Below are 26656 nucleotides of genomic sequence, written 5' to 3'. Positions count from 1 at the left end.
AAAACATTGATGCTTATTGGTAGTATGCGCAGAACGCATTCTATGAGAAGTGACAAGAAATATTTGAGTCTTTATGTTAACAAGGGAAAAGTTGTTTACAGAGCCTGTGTCAGAATCTCGGCAATTAAAATTCTACTCTGGTACACTTCCGTGGAGTAGGATTTTCTGATTGGTGACTGGACCGAGTTTATACCAGAGTACACATCTCATTTTAATCACTTAAGTTCTTAAAACAAGCACCAGTTATGCATTCACCAGTGATGCACCACAAGCCAGTGGACAAACACAAATACACTATTTCACACTTCTTCACTTCACATGACGCAATCACCATCAAAGCTCAGTATTGATGCCTCCAATATTAGTCATATTCTTATATTCCACTGGGTCTCATTGTACCAGCTCTTAACTATGCAGGAGTGAAGATGTGTTACATTCTGAACAGGTAGTACGTACGTACACCTGTGTCACCACCGAGCCAAAGACGGAGCCTGAAGTTGAATTTGTCTTTAATGGGTTCCAGTTAGAGGAAGGGGGGGAACAGACGTCTTAAATTAGATAGCGGAGCGAAGTAACCGAAGTACGAATAAACTGCCAGTATTCAGCCAACGACTTCAAAAAATGATAGCAAATCCAGTTCATATGAAACTGTACAAAACATTTCAATAAAAATCCACTTGGCTTTAACTATGTGAATTTTGTCTTCTATTGAAATAAGCTTGTGTTTCTTCTTCAGCAGTATAGAAAGATGTTTTACATTATACCATATGAAAGACACTATTCTGTCTGAGTAAAGAGTATTTTGAGACAGCATCCACCTTAATTACAACAAAATTAAGGCACAAAATTAATGTACCCCACTTTTACCTATGTTTTAACCGTATAAACGAATGAAGTATTTTAGTATCTTTTACTGTTTACTTGCTTTTATTCAACTCAATTTTTTCTGTAAAGCGTCTATTTTCAAAAGCGCTATACAAATAAAATTTATAATTGTTTATTATTAAAAAAACTGAGGTAGTCAATGGGGTCGTGACCCTAGAGGTCGTGCCGTCAGCATCATTCACAGAGCAATGCACAATATGAAGCTGCTGGGGCTTTTGCAGAGATAAATACTCAAGAACTTTAGGAACTTTTGTGCAGAGCATCAATGCGTGTGCAGTTCAAGTACCCAACAATACAACACATACAGTCAACAAATACAATTAACCATTTATGATCTAACATCTAAAAAAATGTCCATTCTGACTCTACAACAGCATTAACAGGAATGTGGCGGAATGTATGTTAACACAGCAATGCTGTTATTTTGAAGCTTATTTTGCACTGAACCGGAAACAGTTGTATAGACGTTTTAATGCTGTGTACCTTGACTGCTATATTCCTGCTACTTTTATTTGGGGTAAAGTAAAAGCCACCAAACTTTATCTACCGTTTCGAATTATGTGTTTATTATACTAAACAAGAATGTGGAATATTGTTTATTCTGGTGGATACGAACACCAGAACGGGTCATTTGAGAATATTAATAAGACATACCGTCGCTCCTCCTCCTCCACTCCCCACTCCAGCCTTGTCTCTCCCAGCTCAAGATGGCGCAGCAGTTTGTTCAGGCCAAAATCAAAGGCGACAAAGTGGTCGTCTTCATTAAGCCCACATGTTCGTACTGTATCATGGCCAGGGATGTTTTGTCCAAGTACCAGTTCAAGCCGGGACATTTGGAGTGTGTTGATATCAGCACGCACAAAGACATGGGGAGCATGCAGGACTACTTCCTGGAACTGACCGGAGCTCGCACGGTGAGTCTGGAAAACTTCCAATTTCTCTTTTTCCAACCATTATTATTGATGGAATGTGACGTTGGAATCAACGAAAGGACAATAATGTCGTACGTTTAGTATGTGCTGTCGTTGAACGCAAGTTATAACATGTTAATGACAATGAACTTTTAGTTAGCTGCTTAATGTAGCAATATTTTCATTTGTTAGAAACATGCGCAGTCATGGTACCGTTAATCGCTACTGCGCGTGCTCAATGTGACGTAGCCGTTTGACAACAAAAGTCCTAGCAATTTCATGACTGTACAATTTTACGATACAAAATGTCTTTACTGTTATATAATATGACTACATTTTTGTAATCATGTTTGTCCTCCTAATATAATCTAAATTATCGGGCTATATTTTGTTGAATTAACCAGCCAAATGAGCGTAAGAAATGTTTGTGCTGTAAATTGCCTCTGCCGTATTTCCGTCGTACTGTCGCAAAATGATGTGAATACAGTTGTTCTGGCTCCACTGGCTGTTTTTTTTGTTTAATTTATTCCCCAAATTGATGTAAACTTATGTTTAAAATAATGTGCATAACGTGTATTGTATGAAATGTTGATTATTAATTGATAAGGAGTGCTACAAAAAATAGTAATAAAATTCTCAATAATTGTATGATATTTATAAACTTTAACAAGTCATTCAAAAGGTATGAAGGGTTGGTCTTGCTCTGTCCCAATGCTTGCTTACATCAGCCACACAGCTTTTATTATTGGCAAATACGGGAGTATTATTACTTATTCACCAAAAGTGTCTTTCAATAATTTCCTCATTTGATTGTAGGTCCCACGCGTGTTCATCGGGGAGGAGTGTGTCGGAGGTGGCAGCGATGTGGCAGCGCTGCATGACAGTGGAAAACTGAAGGGAATGCTGCAATCCATTGGGGCCTTGCAGTGACCTTTGCTGGACCAGCAGGTAATACACAAGTTTAAGACGGGGGGGGGGGGGGGGGGGGGGGGGGAGTCATTGGGGGTCGAATCTGTGCATTCAAGATGCAAGTCATGCGTAATGTGAATCAGCTTTGTGTTTTCTGTGTCATCACATGACTATAGGAGCTCATCCAATCAAGATCCGACCCTCACATTAATGTCAGAGCCTTATGTATGTTAATTCAAAAAAACTTTATTGAAAGTCAGACAGTGTGCACAGCTGGTCCCACACAGCCGGGGGAGCATTATGATACAGTTCGTTCCACAGTCCAGTGTGTTTGCTGATTGACTTTTCTTTTGCGGAAAATTATTTGGTTGAAAATTCTTCTTCACACACACACACACAACTAATTAATTTGATGGTGAAATTGTTAAAGGTGCTATGTAAAAGCAAGTACTGTAGTTTTACTGTAGTTTTTTTAACCAAATGGGTCTTTTTTCCATAATTCTATGCTAATTGGAGCTAATATAAATAGCACGTTTGTCACATTTAAATGTTCCAGCCCATCAAACACATTTAAATATTTGTCAACTTAACACAAAAGGCAGTTTTTTTAATTAAATGTTTTATTACTAAGGGAGAAAAAAAAACTCCAAACCTACATGGCCCTGTTGCCGGCCAACCAAAGTGACCCCGAGAGAGCAGCAACGTCTCATCCAAAAGGTCACAAAAGACCCCACAAAGACACCCAAAGAACTACAGGCCTCAATTGTTTTACTTAGGGTCAGACACTGGGCAAAAAATGAGTTCCAAGATGAAAAGAACATCATACCAACAGTAAAATATGGTGGTGGTAGTGTGATGGTTGGGGTTAGGTTTACTTTTTCACACAGAGTCATGTATTTTTGTTTTTGTTTTTTACAGCACTGCATTTTGTGTTGAGTTGTGTTATCATTGACTAATATTTGAATTTTTTTGATGATGCAAAACATTTAAGTATGACACACATGCCCCCAAATAAGAAATCAGACATTTTTTCGCACCACTGTACTGTCTGTTAATCTAAGAGCCACCATACTGCCACAACAACAAAGGTTGTTCATTGACTTACTGTTGCCTCTCCATGCAAAAAGCTGTAATTACAACCAAAGGTACGCTAGCATTAGCAAAACAATGCAAAACTTCTGACTGTTTTTTGTCAATTTAATACTGTCATTCTTGAACAGAGCACCTTTATAATGAACAGCAAACGGTTATATTCGCTCTTATGAAAATTTCAGTGAATCGGTTCCATTAAACTAAACAAAAAACATACTCTGTTAGAATATAAAATAATTATGTATATATATATATATTACAAAAATAATTGCAGCACCAATTAATCATAAGTTATGGTAAAAACAGATCAATAAATTAACAGATCAATAAATTGAGTATCCATCCAGAGGCATTGTGGTTTTACTAAAATATTCAGGAAAATGATGGATATATATATTTTTTTTTACAAAGACTGTATTATTTGTACTCTTATTCACAGCCTGATTAATTATTTTTAAATCGGTATGTATGGCGCATGACCACATCAGACACGGATGACAAGTTAAATGAATGCAATGTCATGTCGTACTCAAATCCAATTAATATGAGAACAATCAATATGGGAATAGAATCTGGTCTTGCGTACTGTTATGGATACGGATGATGACTTTCTGTTGAAATGAAATGCAAGGTTGATGTTCTGGTGTTGTTAGCTGCATTATATATATACAGTGGGGCAAAAAAGTATTTAGTCAGCCACCAATTGTGCAAGTTCTCCCACTTAAAAAGATGAGAGAGGCCTGTAATTTTCATCATAGGTACGCTTCAACTATGAGAGACAAAATGAGAAAAAAAAATCCAGATAATCATATTGTTTGATTTTTAAAGAATTTATTTGCAAATCATGGTGGAAAATAAGTATTTGGTCAAAAACAAAAGTTCATCTCAATACTTTGTGATATACCCTTTGTTGGCAATGACAGAGATCAAACGTTTTCTGTAACTCTTCACAAGATTTTCACACACTGTTGTAGGTATTTTGGCCCATTCCTCCATGCAGATCGCCTCTAGAGCAGTGATGTTTAGGGGCTGTCGCTGGGCAACACGGATTTTCAACTCCCTCCAAAGATTTTCTATGGGGTTGAGATCTGGAGACTGGCTAGGCCACTCCAGGACCTTGAAATGCTTCTTATGAAGCCACTCCTTCGTTGCCCGGGCGGTGTGTTTGGGATCGTTGTCATGCTGAAAGACCCAGCCACGTTTCATCTTCAGTGCCCTTGCTGATGGAAGAAGGTTTTCATTCAGAATCTCACGATACATGGCCCCATTCATTCTCCCATTTACACGGATCAGTTGTCCTGGTCCCTTTGCAGAAAAACAGCCCCAGAGCATGATGTTTCCACCCCCATGCTTCACAGTAGGTGTGGTGTTGTTTGGATGCAACTCAGCATTCTTTCTCCTCCAAACACGACGAGTTGAGTTGATACCAAAAAGTTCTATTTTGGTTTCATCTGACCATATTACATTCTCCCAATCCTCTTCTGGATCATCCAAATGCTCTCTAGCAAACTTCAGACGGGCTTGGACATGTACTGGCTTCAGCAGGGGGACACGTCTGGCACTGCAGGATTTGAGTCCCTGGCGGCGGAGTGTGTTACTTATGGTAGCCTTCGTTAATATGGTCCCAGCTCTCTGCAGGTCTTTCACTAGGTCCCCCCGTGTGGTTCTGGGATTTTTGCTCACCGTTCTTGTTATCATTTTGACCCCACGGGGTGAGATCTTGCGTGGAGCCCCAGATCGAGGGAGATTATCGGTGGTCTTGTAGGTCTTCCATTTTCTCACAATTGCTCCCACAGTTGATTTCTTCACACCAAGCTGCTTAACTATTGCAGATTCAGTCTTCCCAGCCTGGTGCAGGTCTACAATTTTGTTTCTGATGTCCTTTGACAGCTCTTTGGTCTTGGCCATAGTGGAGTTTGGAGTGTGACTGTCTGAGGTTGTGGACAGGTGTCTTTTATACTGATAACCAGTTCAAACAGGTGCCATCAATACAGGTAACGAGTGGAGGACAGAGGAGCTTCTTAAAGAAGAACTTACAGGTCTGTGAGAGCCACAAATCTTGCTTGTTTGTAGGTGACCAAATACTTATTTTCCACCATGATTTGCAAATAAATTCTTTAAAAATCAAACAATGTGATTATCTGGATTTTTTTTTCTCATTTTGTCTCTCATAGTTGAAGCGTACCTATGATGAAAATTACAGGCCTCTCTCATCTTTTTAAGTGGGAGAACTTGCACAATTGGTGGCTGACTAAATACTTTTTTGCCCCACTGTATATATATACAGTGAAGAAAATAAGTATTTGAACACCCTGCTATTTTGCTATTTCTCCCACTTAGAAATCATGGAGGGGTCTGAAATTTTCATCGTAGGTGCATGTCCACTGTGAGAGAGATAAACTAAAAAGAAAAATCCAGAAATCACAATGCATGATTTTTTAACAATTTATTTGTGTGATACAGCTGCAAATAAGTATTTGAACACCTGTGTATCATCTAGAATTCTGACCCTGAAAGACCTGTTAGTCTGCCCATTAGAAGTCCACCTGCACTCCATGTATCATCCTGAATCAGATGCACCTGTTTGAGGTCGTTAGCTGCATAAAGACACCTGTCCACCCCATACAATCAGTAAGACTTTAACTTGTAACATGGCGAAGACCAAAGAGCTGTCCAAAGACACCAGAGACAAAATTGTACACCTCCACAAGGCTGGAAAGGGCTACGGAGCAATTACCAAGCAGCTTGGTGAAAAAAGGTCCACTGTTGGAGCTATCATTAGAAAATGGAAGAAGCTAAACATGACGGTCAATCTCAATCGGAGTGGAGCCCCATGCAAGATATCACCTCGTGGGGTCTCAATGATTCTAAGAAAGGTGAGGAATCAGCCCAGAACTACACGACAGGACTTGGTCAATGACCTGAAAAGAGCTGGGACCACCGTTTCCAAGGTTACTGTAGGTAATACACTAAGACGTCATGATGTGAAATCATGCATGGCACGAAAGGTTCCCCTGCTTAAACCAGCACATGTCAAGGCCCGTCTTAAGTTTGCATATGACCATTTGGATGATACAGAGGAGTCATGGGAGAAAGTTTTATGGTCAGATGAGACCAAAATAGAACTTTTTGGTCATAATTCCAATAAGCGTGTTTGGAGGAAGAAGAATGAAGAGTACAATCCGAAGAACACCATCCCTACTGTGAAGCATGGGGGTGGTAGCATCATGCTTTGGGGGTGTTTTTCTGCACATGGGACAGGACGAGTGCACTGCATTAAAGAGAGGATGACTGGGGCCGTGTATTGTGAGATTTTGGGGAACAACCTCCTTCCCTCTGTCAGAGCATTGAAGATGGGTCGTGGCTGGGTCTTCCAACACGACAACGACCCGAAGCACACAGCCAGGAAAACCAAGGAGTGGCTCCGTAAGAAGCATATCAAGGTTCTAGCATGGCCCAGCCAGTCTCCAGACCTGAACCCAATCGAAAATCTTTGGAGGGAGCTCAAACTCCGTGTTTCTCAGCGACAGCCCAGAAACCTGACTGATCTAGAGAAGATCTGTGTGGAGGAGTGGGCCAAGATCCCTCCTGCAGTGTGTGCAAACCTGGTGAAAAACTACAGGAAACGTTTGACCTCTGTAATAGCAAACAAAGGCTACTGTACCAAATATTAACATTCATTTTCTCAGGTGTTCAAATACTTATTAGCAGCTGTATCACACAAATTGTTAAAAAAATCATGCATTGTGATTTCTGGATTTTTCTTTTTAGTTTATCTCTCTCACAGTGGACATGCACCTACGATGAAAATTTCAGACCCCTCCATGATTTCTAAGTGGGAGAAATAGCAAAATAGCAGGGTGTTCAAATACTTATTTTCTTCACTGTATATTTTTTTTTTTTACCTTCACCGAGACACCGGTAAATGCATCATATGCAAATATTTACTCGTGTCTAGTACATGGGAGTTACACATCCTGACATGGCAGGCGTTGAGTAGAAAAAGAAACCACAAGAGCTTCCTGCTTGCTTGCCAGGTCATTCATTATTACCAAGAGCAAGCACATAACCTGATGAGATGTCCAGCATTTGTCCACATAATGCGAGTCATTTCCTTCCATCCCCCACAACTTGAAATGGAATCTTCCATGGAACGGTGTTAAGGGGTTAGTCATTTTAAATGCCCTTAATGGAACCGTCATTATACAAATGATGTGCAGGCTAAAAGAGGCATGTGAATGTGACTGGAAAGTCGCTACTTCCTGATGCTTTTCTTCCAGTAAAGGGACTGATGACATTTCCTCAGTAAAAAAAAAAAATTCACGGTGTTTCTCAATGTTCTTGTTTTTCCCTGCATTATTCTCCTTTTTTTTGTCCAGGTGACGTCACATGACGATACAGCGAGACTTGCGTAATTTACGCCGCCGCTGCTGATACTCGCTGAGCTCCTGTAAATATCCTCTGGATGGCCAACGTAGCCTCTCCACCTGCTCCCGCTCCTCCTCTGGAACACACATACATAGTACACACATACATAGTACATGTATAACTTTCCTGTACTGTATACAATCTCACATCTTCAATGCTGGAATGGAAGTTGTTTACTCTATTGTGCTTGACCTTTGGCCTTTCTCTTGTGCCCTTCAGTGCCCGTCCAATGACTATAAAAAGTCTGCATGCATAAAAAAATGACAATAAAGTTCATTTACTCACCTACAGGTACTACAAGTACTTGGTCTTTAATAGCGGCAGCGTGTTTTTATAGGGGAGGCTAGGCCTGTCACGATAGTAATTTATGCTCGATGATAATTATCCTACAAATGATTGGGTCTCTTTACAATAAAGTACACAAAAAGACAGTAGTTACTGAGACTCTAATAAGTGAAGAACTAAGGCACAAATATTTGGAGTACTGGTTAGGATTAAGTAGGTTCGTTCCTCATTAACTACTGCCATTTTGTGTCCTTTAATGTAAAGTGGTCCAATAGTAATGTAAACGTTGTGTATTATTTATTTCATTGTTTTTGTCACATACTTTTTCAAAGCATTTCCCATGTTTATTCATGTCGCTAGTACCGCTTTCAGAAAAATCACCCATTTGCTTCACGACACTCGCTGGAAGCATTCTGTCTGTGCCCCGTCTCCCCTCACTGGGACAAAGAAACTGAATGACTGACAGGAGGGGTCACTCACTACGTTCATTCTGCTATAGAACCAACACGCCCAGGTGTTGATACAGATGCACAGAGTGAACCCTCTTTTCATCCAGTCTGTTTGCTAGAGAGGACGAAAACAAACACGTATCCACGTGTCAATATATAGAGGCCGGCAAAATGATGAAATTCGTTTTTATTTGTCATACGGTTAGCTGATGTATTATTATTGTGACAGGCCTAAAGGAAGGCATTTACAGTATTTATATAATGTAATATTGATATTCACGCCTGATTGCTATTTTAAAACTAATTGTAAAAAATGCAAGAATTTACATTCTAAGTGGATAATGCATGTGATTCAATCGTGGATCTCTACTTTCACCTCGCCAACAAGGTGTGGTCGGCGCGCTTTGCCATTTTCATAAACAGCGCAGCGCGGCACACCCACACCTCCGTCCCTCCCAACACCGCAAGTTCTCACCACCGCAAGAAATTTTCTCTGCATGCACTTAAAATACAGACACCTCCAACTGCTGCGCCACCGTGCCCATCTCGGCGCACCCTAGTCTACCAGATTAATTAACCAAATTGCCTGCGTACAGTGGTGCGCTGGAAAAAATTACAACTGCACAGGGTGCCCTGCGCTCTGCCACAATGCACCACAAAAATAGAGCACATGGTGTCTATTACAGCAGAGGGTAGTCGTTGAAGAAATTTGTAAACATAAACCTGCTTACTACACACACACACACACACACACACAGCATGCACAGCAATCAGTGACTATAAAAACCTCCATCTGCCCCCTGGACTCCAGGCTTAAGTGACACCAGAACATTCTTCTTCACTGTTTCCATATTCGGACTTGGCAATTGCACATTACCACATACAGCAAAGTTGCATTTAATAGTCATTTGAATGTATCATATTTGTGACCGGGGAAGTGTCTTTGCTCTCAGTAGAAATATTAGAAATATGACAGGCTGCTTCTCTGATGTCTGTCTTACATGAAACACTTAATGCACACTGACCTGAGAGCTCCAAGAAGTCGGGTTTGTGACTGAAGATTAGGTAGTTGTTGGCAATGAAGTGGAGGAGCCAAACATACAGCTGCTCTGCATTGTGGCACTGGCAGTGAGAAGAACACAACAATTACTGTACTGTTATATTATAAAAACATTTTTTAAAACATTCATTCATTTTCTACCGCTTATCCTCACGGCGAGAGGCAGGGTACAACCTAGACTGGTCGCCAGCCAATCACAGGCCACATATAGACAAACAACCATTCACACTCACATTCATACCTATGGACAATTTGGAGTCGCTAATTAACCTAGCATGTTTTTGGAATGTGGGAAAACACACGCATGCACAGGGGGATGGCCGAGGGTGGAATTGAACCCTGGTCTCCTCGCTGTGAGGTCTGTGCGCTAACCACTCGACCATCGTGCATCCCATAAAAAAAAACAACAAAACAAAATAAAGTTGTAATTATTGGGAAATGATTTGGGGAAAATGTTATAATATTGTGGGGTTACAGTCTAAATATAATGGGATTAAAGTCGAAATTATTACAAAACAAAAAGGACATTAATTAGACTTTTTAAGAAGTCAAAATATTTGGAAAAATTTAAATAAAATTAAAAAAAAAAGCAAAAATGAAAAAAAGAAAGTTTATTGTAATAATACAATTGTTCTTATCCCTTTCATTTTGTCTCCATCCCCTTGCCCTACGTTAATGACAAATCATATTTTTACAGATGAGACGTCACCCATTCTTTTTGTGTTCTCTCGGAAATCGAACCTCTACTGACCTTTGCCCGACGAAGCAGTCGAACCACGCTGATGCCCGTTGACGCCAGCTCTCTGCTGGGCATGCTCTGAAGGTAAGCGCACACACACACCTCACACAGGTGCTGCAGTCGTTTCACCTGGTACATCTCCGCACACACCAGCACAGCCATGGCCTGCAATACACTCGCTGCATACACACACACACACACACACACACAATGTTTTCACTAAATATTCTCTTGAAAATGACTCACACTTTACAAATACACTTTATGCTTTGTTTCCATTTCCATTGACTCCATTGACTAAGTACTGTCATTAAGTCTTAATATCATACAAGCCATACAGCTTGTTATGCTGCCCCCAAGTGGCCAATGTATCCTATTGTTTCACACATAATCTATAAATTGTGTTTTCTTGTCCTTATTCATTCATTCATTTTCTACCGCTTATCCTCACAAGGGTTGCGGGGGTGCTGGAGCCTATCCCAGCTGTCTTCGGGCGAGCAGCGGGGAACACCCTGGGCTGGTCACCAGCCAATCACATGGCACATATAATAATTTCCTTCAATCATTAATAATTCACATTTATTCCATAAAACCATATGTTCTTTTATGAGGATTAAACATGGATGACAACTGCATTATGCTTCTTTGGTCCCAGGAGTCAGGTCACATTAACTGAGACAGTAAAGATCTTGTTGCTCTTGCCAAGCAGCAACCGTCACCGCCGTTATGTAATGTCACCATGTCAACAAAAATGTCTCCTGATGTAACCTGATTGCTGTCAGTCACATACCGCCCTCAGCATGCTCGATTTTCCTACAACAAGCAGCTCCGATCTTTGATTAGTGACTCGCTAATATTGCGTGTACAAAGTACAGGCTGGGGGTTGCACCTAATTTTCTTAATTAAACTCATATTGTAAATTCATTATTAGTGAGATATATTTGGAGGTATTACACTAATTTGCTTTGTTTTTAATGCACAGACCGTTTGGACACCCTTGTTGTATGCAAATTAATACTCCCCATATGTTTTATGTATATGGTGGCTACTGGAAACTACTCTGTGGAAAGGTACAATACCTTTCATTCCGAGTTACAGTAACTTTGCTTTGTTGGTGAAATCTGGGCTACCGTCTGCAGCTATAGCCTCTGGATTTATTTAATATTTTTGCATAACTTCTATTCCTGATTGTCGTGACTAGAAAATGCAGCTCTATGTTTGGAAACAAGCCTTGTTGCGCCAGATCTTTATTGTGTACTTTTGTCTTTTTGCTAGTACAGTTGGACTCTTAGATTGTGATTTTTTTGCCCTCGTTTTTGGCTATGCGTCATCTGCTATTGTCTGATTGAGAAATAGTTTATAATAATAATAATAATAATAAATGCTTACTCTACGTTCGCCCTATTTGTCACTCACAAGTGTGTCTTACTTCAACACTAAATGTAATTATTATTCATTCATTCATTTTCTACCGCTTTTCCTCACAATGGTCGCGGGGGTGCTGGAGCCTATCCCAGCTGTCTTCGGGCGAGAGGCGGGGTACACCCTGGACTGGTCGCCAGCCAATCACAGGGCACATATAGACAAACAACCATTCACACTCACATTCATACCTATGAACAATTTGGAGTCGGCAATTAACCTAGCATGTTTTTGGAATGTGGGAGGAAACCGGAGTACCCGGAGAAAACCCACACATGCACGGGGAGAACATGCAAACTCCACACAGAGATGGCCGAGGGTGGAATTGAACCCTGGTCTCCTAGCTGTGAGGTCTGCGCGCTAACCACTAGACCGCCGTGCCGCCCTAAATTATTATTATTTATTCAACATTATTTAAATTATTTGTACAAATTACTGTTTTACTGTACATTGTTGTTCATATATGATGTCATCTATTTATTCTCCACATTATTATTATTATTTATTATTATGTGGGAGCCAGGCAACAACATTCACTGCTGTGATATTGTGTAATGACAATAAAGAAAGTCTATCTAACTACTTTGCTATTGCAGGTGACCCTCAGATGTCCTTAAAAGAGCTCCATGAACTCAGCGTCATCACTGGAGAGAATAATCATCTATAATTACTCTGAAATGCAAAACCAAGTGTGACAGATAAGAGAGAAAGAGGGACAAGAACAACAACACGTCTCGTGCTGTGATCTGGCACCGACGCAAGCAGATGAAGCAGCTATGCCACGGGTAGATGTTGTCGTGGTTAAATCTAATTTCATGTTTAGATCAGTGCTGGTGTGTGTGTGTGTGTGTGCCCCCCCGGGGAGCGACACAGGCAGCATGTTGCAGTCACACAGATGGTTGATGGGACGTGTCATCTGTGCTTGTGTTGGAGGCTGCATGCAGTGAAAAGACTGCAGCAGCGCTCTCAAGTGCTTTGTCATCTGGCGCTGTTGCTTATTAATGGGCTGTTTCAAATTAAAAATGTCCTCCGTCCTTTGGAAAATGGAATGAATTCATCAGTATATACTGTGGGAAGTCTGAGGTTGAACTCCTGGTCTGGTCTGTTCAGTAGATAGTCATACCCTCACTCCTAGTTTTCATGTTGTTTTCACCTCTAAATGCATTATATCCAGGCAAAACTTATTCTGGCTATGACCAGTCATAGACAACTGCCTGGTTTTCATGTTGTTTTCACCTCTAAATGTAGTCTACACAAGCAAAACCCCTTCTTGGTTATGACACGTTTTTCACCCATAGACAGCCACCTGGTTTTCATGTTGTTTTCCCCTCTAAATGCAGTCAACATCGGCAAAACCTATCCTGGCTACGACCCATGTTTTTCACCCACAGACAGATGCCTGGTTTTCATGTTGTTTTCACTTCTAAATGCATTATATCCAGGTAAAACTTGGCTATGACCAGGCTATGACCCATTTTTTAATCATAGACAGCTCCCTGGTGTTCATGTTGTTTTCACCTCTAAACACAGTCTACAAGGCAAAACCTATCTTGGTTAGGACCCATGTTTTTCACCCACATACAGCTAACAGTTTTTCATGTTGTTTTCACCTCTAAATGCATTATATCCAGGCAAAACTTACACTGGCTATGACCCATGTTTTTCAGACAAAGACAGCTCCCTGGTTTTCATGTTGTTTTCACCTCTAAATGCAGTCTACACAAGCAAAACTTATCCTGGCTGTGACCCATGGTTTTCACCCACAGACAGATGCCTGGTTTTCATGTTGTTTTCACCTCTAAATGCATTATATCCAGGCAAAACTTATCCTGGCTATGACCCCTTTTTTAGTCATAGACAGCTCCCTGGTTTTCATGTTGTTTTCACCTCTAAACACAGTCTACAAGGCAAAGCCTATCCTGGCTTTGGCCCATGTTTTCATGTTGTCTTAATGTTGTTGTCTAAATGCAGTCTACATCTGCAAAACCTAACCTGGCTATGACCCATGTTTTCAGTCATAGATAGCTGCCTGGTTTTCATGTTGTTTTCACCTCTAAATGTAGTCTACATCTGCAAAACCTAACCTGGTTATGACCCATGTTTTTCATCCATAGACAGCTCCTTGTTTTTTTTTTTTTGAATAAGCAATGCATTGTCAAATGCACCAATACTTCTGCTCACATTAAACAAACCATAAGTGCTGTCAGCCAATCCAGATATACTATACACTATATGCATTGCTATTATTATTGTTTGTATTGTCGTGTTTTCTACTGTTCTATTGACATTCAAGAATTGCAGGGCTGGAATGTGCCAAAGTGAGCGTATAGTTATAAATGTGTAATTATTCTTTGACATTCCGTGCCTAAAATAGATTGAATGAACACTGATCGAAAGTCTCACCAGCGTACATGCTCTATTGGAGGATTTAATTCCGGCAGACGTAGAAGGAGATTTTTTTTCTACGGAAAAAAGGGTAGTTGTCATGCAGTATACGTACCAGGACAGCAAGAGTCAGTGTAGAGGTACTCCAGGAACGACAGGAAGGTATCTGAGGAGACGCCATGGATGGGCACCACTCGGCTACGGGCCTCTGCGTACTTCCCACTAAACATGGCCGCCATGACGTCACAGCGTGCTACCAGGACTGCTCGGTGAGCTGGCAATACGCTCCCTTGAGGATAAACATTAAACACAAGAATACATTTGAGTAAATAATGACAAACAATGTGATTAGTAATCATAAACATTCATTCATTCATTTTCTACCGCTTTTTCCTCATGAGGGTCGCGGGGGTGCTGGAGCCTATCCCAGCTGTCTTTGGGCGGGAGGCGGGGTGCACCCTGGACTGGTCGCCAGCCCATCACAGGGCACATATAGACAAACAACCATTCACACTCACATTCATACCTATGGACAATTTGGAGTCGCCAATTAACCTAGCATGTTTTTGGAATGTGGGAGCAGTACCCGGAGAAAACCCATGCATGCAAACTCCACACAGAGATGGTCAAGGGTGGAATTGAACCCTGGTCTCCTAGCTGTGAGGTCTGCGCACTAACCACTCGACCGCCGTGCCGCCCCTAATCATAAACAATAGTAATCAAATAATAGTAATCAAAGTAATCGTCTGTGGGGTGCACGGCGGTCGAGTGGTTAGCGCGCAGACCTCACAGCTAAGAGACCCGAGTTCAATCCCACCCTCGGCTATCTCTGTGTGGAGTTTGCATGTTCTCCCCGTGCATGCGTGGGTTTTCTCCGGGTACTCCAGGTTTCCTCCCACATTCCAAAAACATGCTAGGTTAATTGGCGACTCCAAATTGTCCATAGGTATGAATGTGAGTGTGAATGGTTGTTTGTCTATATGTGCCCTGTGATTGGCTGGCCACCAGTCCAGGGTGTATGGAAGACTGCCTGCCCTTTGGACCGTTTTATCTTATTTTATCTTCATATGGATGACCAAGTCTCATGATTCAATCAAGTTTGACAAAATGTGACCCCCCCCCCCATCCCCCATCTGCCGTGTGACTGTGCATATATTTGTGAAAGTTAATTACAACGTGAACACACCCTGCACCATGAAGATGACGTCCGAGTAAAGAGGAGAATTGAAGAGGTTGACCAGCGTCTGGGGGGCGAGCTGGGCTGCCCGTGCGCTCGGGGTGTCTCTGGCTCCCTGCACACAAACATGCACACAGGTACTGTAGGGAGAAAGCCAAAAGAAAGATAGGGGACACAGAGGGTTAACACCTGAGCTGGATGTCAAGTTGCGACGAGGCAATTGCCATTCTGAGCGTTCAATCCACATCCCCTGCGGAATATCAACGGCGCTTCTGATAGTCCTGCGTGTAGTGCTGGCCAAACACACTTGAATTGCAATGCCGAGAGCATTGAAATCGAACTAGAGATTAAATTCTTGTTTTAATCATATCCACTGAGCTTTTTATTAACAAATGCATGTGCTGGCAGCATCAGGTCTGAAAAAAAAACATAATAATACTCTGTGTCTAAGTCACAGAGGTATTATTATACAATATATTTTACCTATCATTGTAGTTGTAGTTTATAGTAGAGCAGAACAAGGATGAACATTTGACCCTGACCTTCCTTGATGAGCTGTGGGGAAAATTAAGTAAATGAATCAGTCATTGTTGGATTGTTATCAGGGTGGGTGAATCGTTCCAATCCACTTAATTTATATAGCACATTTTATAAACAGAGATTCCAAAGTGCTGCACAGACTAGTAAAATAAAAAGTAAAAATATAATCCAATAAATAAAGGTACAAATGGAATTTAATCCAAAACTAAATGATCAAATAAGAAATAAAATAAAATAAAATAAATACTAAAATATTAAAAACAAGAAGCAAAGCAATTAAAGTATAAAAAATAAAACCAATTAAAATAACCATACGACTCACTCCGAGTTAAAAGCCAGAGAATAAAAGTGTGTTTGTCCTGGGTGCTCTGGCTTGGCTACTGTGTGGGACCGTGGGGTGTGGGCATGGGAGGCTTTGGCCCCCTGCCCTTGGTGTGTGGGCACGGGTGGTTGTACCCTGCTGCCCTTGCGGAGAAAAAAAGATTTAAATTATTAAAAATTAGATTGTATATATATATATATATATATATATATATATATATATATATATATATATATATATATATATATATATATATATATATATAAATTATTATTATATATTAAGTATTTTGTATATAATACTATGTATATATACTATTGTATATAATAGTATTATTATTATTATACATACATACATAACTACTATTATAAATATATTATTATTATTATTATTATTATTATCAATTACTTTATTTAAATTAAAAATTATAATTTTTATTCTCTATTTTTACTTTTGTGTATGGAAGGCATGTGCGATACATGGGGACCGTGTGCTATCGTCCCACTCTGGCTGTGGCTGTTCCCCGGGTGGGGCGCCTGGTGAGCGCGTATGGGAGGAGGGGTCTCGTTTGTGCAGCTTGGGCTCGGGTGGGGGAGGTGCGGTAAAATAAAAAAATAGGGGAAAAAAAAAAAGAAAAAAAAAGTGGGTTTCAAGACGAGACTTAAAGCTTTCGATGTTGGCAGCCTTTTTTACTTGGGAGAGTTCCATAGCTTGGGGCCAATCTTTGACTGTTGTGACTCACAAACTACAAACTACTTATGAATCCACAGTGCCTCTCCTGGTTGCAACATTTCCCAATTCAGATGAATGAATGATTGTTATGGGGTAGAAGTGCACTGAATCTTCTGACCACTGCTCATCATGCATCTTAGTTATGATACGTTGGAGTTGTATAACTTGGATCTCATCTATATGAAATTACGGCCTGTCAGGATAACACATTTTTTCTGGACAGTAATTGTTTATAACATTTATCATGCATAAAAACAATGACAAGTTATTATAAATGAGGAATCAATAATGTTTCTCACCTTCTTTATCAAAGTGTAACTTTCTTGGCCCCATGGCAGGTTATTAACCAGTTGCAATCAGTTAAAAAAATGCATGGACAGTGAGTCACCAACACATAGGGTGCCTTGCTTTGGGCGTTACATTTTGTGGTATGATACAGTACAGGGGCTGCACGGCGACGGAGTGGTTAGCACGCATGCCACACAGCTAGGAGACCCGAGTTTAATTCCATCTTCGGCCATCTCTGTGTAGAGTTTGCTTGTTCTCCCCGTGCATGTGTGGGTTTTCTCCGGGTACTCCGGTTTCCTCCCACATTCCAAAAACATGCTAGGTTAATTGGCGATTCCCAATTGTCCATTGGTATGAATGTGAGTGTGAATGGTTGTTTGAAAATGAATGAATTAATGTATGAAAGCCTACATTTTGGCATTTCAGTCTCCAGGAAAGAAATTAATATAACTAAATATGTTTTTTGGGGGGGAATTATTGCAGCATGATGATGACATATGTCACATGTCCAAGACTGGGCATCATGCTAGCCACCCGTCACCTCTCTTAATCGCTCGCTGTTCAAGGTCATGTCTGATGTCCTGTGCTGCAATCTCCATTTGCTCCTCCGAGGAGTCACGTCTTGTTTATTTTCTGTTAATTCCCTTGGTAGTCAAAGGTTGATTACTGCAACTACTGTAATTATGCAAATATGCTAATTATAACAGTGCTGTGTCAAAACAAGTACTCACTAATTAAGGCCAACTCTAATGCCACGTGGTACAATATCAAAGAGCTGGTTTCTCACATCAGAGATTAGACTTACTTAACCCCTGACTCAGACAGAGCAACGAAAAGCAAATTAGAAAACAAATGCTTCTAACTTGCAGCTACAAGATGATGTAGTTTTTCGTTACTTTGCAGGTATGAAGGAAGTAGCGGAGTGGTACCACGTGAGAGGACAAACTTAGAACTCACCCTCTCTCTGCCGATAAGAGATCGTATGCGCTCCATAAGCTGAGCCACGGCATGTGAGTTCTTCAGCTTCTCTTCCAAGGCCTCCTGGAGGTGCTCCCACTCCCACGCTCCTAGAAAACATCAACAAGGACATTGATTCTGTGGACCCAAAAAGTATAGTTCTTTGACACCCTATTCTGTGGCCGCCCACATCGGTTTGTCAAAGTAGAGTGGATATAAAATGTCTGGTTATGCAGTATAATCAGCAATGTTGAGCTTCATTAATTAGCCTTTTTTTCAATCAATGGTTAACTCATTCATTCATTCATTTTCTACCGCTTTTCCACACGAGGGTCGCGGGGGTGCTGGAGCCTATCCCAGCTGTCATCGGGTGAGAGGCGGGGTACACCCTGACTGCCAGCCAATCACAGGGCACATATAGATAAACAACCATTCACACTCACATTCATACCTATGGACAATTTGGAGTCGCTAATTATCAATGGTTAACTTTAATGCCAAAAATGGAAGCACAGTGCAATTATGTTTATATATATTATGCATGTATACAATCAAACGTCAACAATAGATATAAAAACTCTTGCAAAGATAATAATGCCCAGTTTTCTTTGACACTGAAACACAATTTTATATTACACTTCTATAAATGGTGTCCAAAGACGCCATAATCTACTTGCAGAATAAGTAGATTATGGCGTGCCAATCAAACAGGAAACGTGTGTAAACAAAAAAGCCAGAAAAAAAACAGCATTGAGGCTGAAAGGTAAGCGATCACACACACTGGCAACAATTATTTCTCAATTCTTTATCAATACTTTAAAACACAGTTGAATATAAAACATAAAAGTAATCAGGCTACTCTACAGTTTTTAAACGTCCGACAGCCCGTTATGGATGTCTTTATAGATCATCTGCTCCATGATGCACAGCTTTTATGAATGCAGCCTTAAAGAGACAGGAGCCAGAATGTCTTGTCCGAGTGAAAGAGAATTTGGGGACCCACATTTGGGATCGTTTGTGTGGTTATTTCACCGAAGAAAAACATCTCGCTTGTGTTTTTCTCTTTAAGTAACCCACTCAGCAGATACATTAGGGTGCTGCAACCCGGTCTCAACGGGACATAAATCACACTGTCAAGAGAAGACGCGAGGCGAATCGGGAGGGATTTATCTCCATATACGTTGGCTCATCAGGGATTAACCCGGCACAGCGTTGGCTAATACCAGCCAGGATACCTTAATGTCATATATAGCGCTGACATACAGTATGATAAGCACGTACACTGGAGGGAATAAAATGAAATAAATAAAAAGCACACTGGAACCTTCAAAGTAGAATGCTTATAAAGTAATACAGTTTGGAAAAACACCAGTCACGAGGGTCGCGACTGGTCGCCAGCCAATCACAGGGCACACATAGACAAACAACCATTCACACTCACATTCATACCTATGGACAATTTGGAGTCACCAATTAACCTAGCATGTTTTTGGAATGTGGGAGGAAACCGGAGTACCCGGAGAAAACCCACGCAACTCCACACAGAGATGGCAGAGGGTGGAATTGAACCCTGGTCTCCTCGCTGTGAGGTCCGTGCACTAACCACTCGACACCGTGCAGCCCATAAAAAAACAACAAAACAAAATAAAGTTGTAATTATTGGGAAATGAGGTTGGGGAAAATGTTATAATATTGTGTCTAAATGGGATGTAAATGGGATTTAATCTAAATGGGATTAAAGTATTTACAAAATTATTACGAAACAAAAAGGACATTAATTAGTAAATTAATTAATTAGTAAAAAAAAATTTAAGAAGTCAAAATATTTGGATAATTAAAATAAAAATTTAAAAAAAAGCAAAAATGAAAAAAAGAAAGTTTATTCTAATAATACAATTGTTCTTCTTAGCATATTGGTACCCGGAGAACATGCAAACTCCACACAGAGATGGCCGAGGGTGGAATTGAATCCTGGTCTCTTAGCTGTGAGGTCTGCACGCTAACCACTCGACCACCGTGCAGCCGCAATAAAAACACGCTTCGTGTTAACATGTTTAATTAATTCATTGGATTGACATTATTTCTTATGGAAGAAATTGATACTGTTGGCATACAGTGAGTGTAGATTCTGACGTTCTAGAACAAATTAATGATGCCAACTAAGGTTCACTGTAATTAATATGCTGTTAATTATTTGATTTTGAGTCGTTCCGATTATTTATTTTGTGCCAGTGCAGCTTTCATTGATTACTTACTTATGTACTTAGCAATAGCATGAATTAAATGGCAAGTCTTTATTACATATACAACAATGTAATCATGGCTTATTTTGAATCTTACTTTAGTTCTATTATGAAATGTGTCAGTTATCATTGAGAACATAGGAGTAGCACTATAGTCATTCTATAACTGGGAATTGTACCGAAGGAGGTGAAGTATGCTATATAACATATGTACCATTTTGGTGTCAAGTGGCCCCCCCGCGTCACAGTACGACTGATTCGATTCCATAGATGATTGTTTTACATGTTTTAACTAAAAACACTCTGTTATCCTGTTGCCTGAATGCCTCACTGGAGTGTTTACAAACATACACAACAATGCGCAAAATATGTGATACATGTGCATATAGACACAATAGCAAGCCATTGACAAATCAAATAACTCAGCAGCACGCTACAAGAAGGAGACACGGTCTTAGAGTGTTAACATCACCCTAGTAAAGTCATGGCCTCTGTGACTGCACACACACACACACACACATGTGACAAACCAGAGCGTGAAATTATTACACGAGGGGGATTTTTTTTTTCTTCACAGATACGTGATATTATTATGGGAATGTATTCTGCTAGGAGAAATGATGAGTCAAAGTGGAAAAGTATGGCTGTGTTGTGGGTTTTTCAAACAAATGAACATCAAACAATAGCTCCCAAAGCGCTGGATATTTGTTTCCTCGGGGCAAAGGCAAGCTCACATAAAGGCATTTCTATAAATGTAGCCATGCATGAGATCCAAAATAAAAAAAAAAACATGTTCAACGTTAAAAGAGTTATAACGTTGTCTCCTGGAAGCATTTTACACTACATGGAAAAGTCACATTTGTATTCAGCTCCTGCTTCCTCTCTCCACCGGCTCCAAAGCAACACACATCCATCGTATTATCCTCCGAGCAGCACCTCCTTTCCTCATCTCCCATTTTTTTTTTACCTTCTAGACAACTTTCCCCATCCTCATCCTCTCTCCCACATGAGAAAAATCCACAATGCACACTGCACCACCCGTCTCTCAAGGAGTGAGCACTTCTTATTCTTATTCATGCACTCCCTCAAAAGATACTCACTCTCACCCTATAATCTTCTTTCCTTCTCCGCTCACACTTCATCAGCACACTTACGGCAACAGCTTATGTTTTTTATGTCACAACTGCAAGTGTGATAACAAATGTGAGCGTGTGTGTTCACTCGCACTATCGGGAAGCAGATTCTTGCACCACCACGTCTTGAAATGATACAGCAAGGAAATCTTGACATGCAAGCGAGCACAGCGGCTGCGGATTTTAAGCCACACTTTGAGAAGATTTTCACTGCGCTGCTGAGTATATCACACAGGCTTCGTGTGCTGGAAGGAATGCGCTAGTTGAAAATGGATGTAGGGGTAGTCGGGCTTAAGTCATTCATTCATTCATTTTCTAACACTTATCTTGCACAGAGCAACCATGGGTGAGCTGGTAAAGAACCACTGATTACTATTATTACTACAATTTAGTGGGTTTTTGTCCTAACCGATTAATGTATGAATTTTGCAAAATAGTACAACTTTATGGTGCTGCACGGCGGTCGTGTGGTTAGCGCACAGACCTCACAGCTAGGAGACCAGGGTTCAATTCCACCCTCGGCTATCTCTGTGTGGAGTTTACATGTTCTCCCCGTGCATGCGTGGGTTTTCTCCGGGTACTCCGGTTTCCTCCCACATTCCAAAAACATGCTAGGTTAATTCGCGACTCCAAATTGTCCATAGGTATGAATGTGAGTGTGAATGGTTGTTTGTCTATATGTGCCCTGTGATTGGCTGGCAACCAGTCCTCTCGCCCGAAGACAGCTGGGATAGGCTCCAGCACCCCCAAGTTGGGGATAGGCAGTATAGCCCAGACTACATCGCATCTGACATACAGATCTCAAAGCTGTAGCATGCGTTTTGGCAGGCAGGCTGAACCAGGTGGTTCGGTGATCACACTACATAGGACTGCGCAGACGAAACCACGTGATTGGTTCAGCGGACAAAAAGGCAGTCCCAGCACAGCATCGTGGAAGGCAACCAGGGCTCGGCGAAGACAGGAGCATCATTGCCGGCCATCCACAGCATGGTAGCCATTCTCCAGATATCTCCAGTGTTAATACCACAACAAAATCCAAACCAGACTTGTCAACTTGAGAGACTGACTGTCATTGCCAGTGAACAAGTCCGACTCCGGCTACACATTCTCCTGGATCACACACGGCAAAGACAAACATCGCAAGGCAGGCGTTGGCTTTGTCATCAAGATCAACCTGGTCAGCAAGCTGGCTGACCTCCAAAAGGGTTATGCTCCCAAAGAAAAGGTTCGATAGAAGCACAGATTCTATGAGGATCTGATCAACGCCATCGCCACCACACCTCGGTCAGCCAACCTCATCATCCTCAATCATTGGATTCTACTGGACTATGTCATTGACGGACAAAGGGACGTCAAGAGTCCCAAGAACCACGTCTTCTGGTATCCAAGATGAATTTCTGATTTCTGTATCAAACCACCCAGGAGGACCCAAGGCATCAAGTTCACAAACGACCGAACTCCCGGTCAAGCATACGTACTATTTATTGAGAAAATGTGTGTCCTAAGTCATTGACTATTCAGGGTGTGCCCCAAGTCCCAAGTCTAAGTCACCTTAAATAGCAAAAGCTACCGAAAATCTATGTTGTACAATGAGTGTTTCGGTCTTGGAGGAAAGACTAAATTGAGTATTAAACACCTCTAATTTGACTGACTCCTCCTCAGAGTTCCTCTGGCATAATGTAACATTGGATCTCACCCAATAACAGTCCAACTCCTGTCTGCTGCCAGCGTACATTCATTATTACATCTACTTTGAATGCAGTCCGATTGGTTTTCTTTACGTTCCCATCGGAGCTGGCATACTGCAGCAACAAGAATTTAGTCAAACTTGGCAGGATATAACACAATTAAAGAAACGATCATTCACAGTCGGCCAGTGGGAGCTTGCAGGGAGAACTGTGGAGGTTCACAACTACCTACAGCCGAAGAAACATGCACAGGTATTCTTTTCAGTCAATGAATCATGATGATACGTGGTCATTGTAAGAAGACCAAAAGCCATCAAAATATAGTGACTGTTACCAGACACACTGAAAACAGCAAAGAGAAGTACGCTTTCTCAAAAAGTGAGGCAATAACTGATTTCTGTTCTGAAGAGAAAAATCCACTGAATGGAAAAATGTAATTGAGACTTCTTTGGGTCTGGTGCGCCCAAGACATACCCTCATATCAAGAGTCTGTGTGTGTGTGTGTTAACAGAATAAGAAAAGCAAAACCTGTGAAATTGTCTGTTTTGTGGTTCATGTTATGAATAAGACATCAGTTTTGCCCGACGGTGTAGTTTGATTATACATTATATGGGTTTCTATTAAACCCACAGCAGGGAGTACAAATGGAAGAAAACATGTTATTGGTCTCCATCCCTTTAGTTGCTGTAACAACTTTCACTTGACTGGAAAGAATGTTGTCCATTCATCAGAGGTCATGAAATGAATATGAGAGAATTGAGATCAGGACCCTCTGGGTCTGTGGCCCTTGCTTTATGCCAGGGGTCCTCAATTATATTTGTCCAAGGGCCAAATTTTTTTTATCAGATTGGAAATTATGTATGTATGACATATATTATGACGTGCTTGTCAACCCATCGTAAATTTCAGAAGGCCATTACTCAATATAACAGTCTGATTCACGGTGTCATCTTAGAATACTAAAATCATCGCACAGCAACTTAACACTCAAAAGGTAGGTCAAAAAAATACAATAAAAGTACCAATATGAGTACAGAATATATTTTAACAGTTTCAGGGCTGTCTGGGTCTGTGGTCCTTGCTTTACGCCAGGGGTCCTCAATTATATTTGTCCAAGTGCCAAAATGTTTCTCTGCAGACACCAGATTGTATAATAACGTATGTATATATTATGACAAGCTTGTCAACCCATCAAAAATTTCAGAAGGTCATTACTCAATATAACGGTCTTTACGGTGTCATCTTAGAATACTAAAATCATCACACAGCAACTTAACACTCAAAAGGTAGGTCAAAAGTACCAATAGGTGTACAGAATATATTTTAACAGTTTCCCATAGTTCATTTCTTCCCGGCAAAGCATTTCATTAGCAATGGCTGCCGGGGGAGCCACAGGGAGCCTCCCTCTGGTGGAAAAGAGGCAGCTGAATGAATCATTGCAGCGCCCTGGCAGCCATGGCCAATATAACTGTATATATTTCTTACCTATCTTTTGAGTGTTAAGAAACACTTATGATGGCGGTGGCGGATTCCCTCAAGGGCAAGCGCCTAGAGGAAGTTAGCGAAGGCAACTGAGACTGCCACTGGAATGCAGTCTGAATGGTTATTTGGGTAATTGAATGTGGACCCCTGTTTTATTCACTGGGGGGGCGGTCATACTGAAAGGTATCTTTCCCCGAATCTTCACACAGTTAAGATGACAAATTAAGTTAAATTAATGTGTGTCCCAAAACTATTGTTAAAAGAATCTATGTGACTAGTATGATCATATTTGTGTGTTATTTACCTCTATAGATGAACATGAGAGTCTCCCATAAGCACATACACAAAAGGGGATCCTTCACCACCAGACGAGAGAGGCGACCAGCCAGGTGTCCGTCTGACCTGGGCATGTCATCAATAATTCCCCCGTCCCAGGTGGAGAGTAAAGAATGGGGTGCTCCATCCCTCTCCCTGCAGACACAGCGGGACTGTGGTCGTTCCCTGTCAAACCAGACCGAATTCAGCACAAACCAAAACAGTGTCCGCACAAGGAGGTGAACACCTGATGGGAACAGATGGCGATGAAGCTTCATAGCATACAAGAATACCTCTCCTACCTAGTCTTGGGCCCCAGGAGCAGCTGTCTGAAATACGGGCTCACAGCGCAGAGCACAGACGCATGAGCCCATCCCAGTTCTTTCCCAGTGTCCCCTGCGTAGAAGGCCACGTCGGCGAACTGTACGCCACGTTCCAGCAACCACTGCATGTCTTGGGAGAAGCTCGACTCCTCCACTCGAATAGGAGGAAGGCGAGCTGAGCAGGGAGAGGCAGATGAAGCGTAGCAGGTGAGAGTGCGTGTTATATTAGTTGTTTTGTTTTATTATATGGTAATGGTAATGCTAATGGTTTTATTTCATTTGAACATGCATCAGATTACAATTGAATGCATCACATAATCAGTTCCCAGTTCCACATGTCCAAAAGGAGTAGGAAGAAGCAAAGCTTATTAAATCCTATCCCTCCATCTGGTACTTTTACAATCAGTAACTGTTACATTTGTTCACTTCCTGCTTTCCAAATATAGTTTAAGTAAATTTTAAATTTTTTAAATATTTAAAAATTAAAAAAAAATTTAAAAATGTAAAAAAAATTAAAAAAATGAAATTTGTACAAAAAAGTAAACATTTTAAAATTTTAAAAATATTTAAATTTTTAAATGTTTTATTTTTTTTAATTTTATGTCACGTACCGAAGTATGAGGTGATATGACCAAACAATGACATAATGAGTACCAAAGTAAGTGTCAATATAGTGATATACTATATAGCACATCATGACTGGTTCAAGACTCTTCATCCTTGTATTTAGCAAACATCAACTGCTTGTATTGTTTCTTGAATTGGCTCATCGTTGTGCATTGTTTGATTTCCTTACTCAATCCATTCCATAGTTTGATTCCACATACTGAAATGCTATGGCTTTTTAACGTAGTCCTAGCATATGTGTTTCAAATTTAGTTCTTAGTTCTA

The 26656-nt window shown here is 40.8% G+C and overlaps 2 protein-coding genes and 1 long non-coding RNA gene across 3 annotated transcripts in view; 1 reads left to right on the top strand and 2 right to left on the bottom strand.

Annotated features, from left to right (window-relative positions):
- Positions 1 to 2443, bottom strand: part of LOC131097543 (uncharacterized) — a 38570-nt gene extending 36127 nt beyond the window's left edge. Inside the window, exon 1 of the long non-coding RNA XR_009116448.1 lies at positions 1540 to 2443. This is a non-coding gene — a long non-coding RNA (uncharacterized LOC131097543). The remainder of the gene's footprint in view (positions 1 to 1539) is intronic.
- On the top strand, positions 1395 to 8519 carry glrx (glutaredoxin (thioltransferase)). Its single transcript, XM_058045888.1, has 3 exons — positions 1395 to 1799; positions 2613 to 2744; positions 8177 to 8519. Exons 1-2 carry the CDS (start codon positions 1593 to 1595, stop codon positions 2724 to 2726), a joined length of 321 nt encoding a protein of 106 aa, XP_057901871.1. The 5' UTR covers positions 1395 to 1592; the 3' UTR covers positions 2727 to 2744; positions 8177 to 8519.
- rhobtb3 (Rho related BTB domain containing 3) overlaps positions 6207 to 26656 on the bottom strand; it is a 31798-nt gene continuing 11348 nt past the window's right edge. The window contains exons 6-13 of the mRNA XM_058045887.1: positions 25745 to 25940; positions 25432 to 25628; positions 18582 to 18691; positions 15752 to 15857; positions 14681 to 14854; positions 10771 to 10937; positions 9985 to 10081; positions 6207 to 8301 (exon numbers count right to left, since the gene is read on the bottom strand). Coding sequence (XP_057901870.1) covers positions 8183 to 8301; positions 9985 to 10081; positions 10771 to 10937; positions 14681 to 14854; positions 15752 to 15857; positions 18582 to 18691; positions 25432 to 25628; positions 25745 to 25940 — 1166 coding nt within the window. The 3' untranslated portion in view covers positions 6207 to 8182. The remainder of the gene's footprint in view (positions 8302 to 9984; positions 10082 to 10770; positions 10938 to 14680; positions 14855 to 15751; positions 15858 to 18581; positions 18692 to 25431; positions 25629 to 25744; positions 25941 to 26656) is intronic.

The sequence above is a fragment of the Doryrhamphus excisus genome, chromosome 1 (assembly GCF_030265055.1).
Source record: "Doryrhamphus excisus isolate RoL2022-K1 chromosome 1, RoL_Dexc_1.0, whole genome shotgun sequence".
Classification (NCBI taxonomy): Eukaryota; Metazoa; Chordata; class Actinopteri; order Syngnathiformes; family Syngnathidae; genus Doryrhamphus; species Doryrhamphus excisus.
The sequence above is the reverse complement of the archived record's forward strand: the minus strand, read 5'-3'. Positions and strand labels throughout refer to the sequence as shown.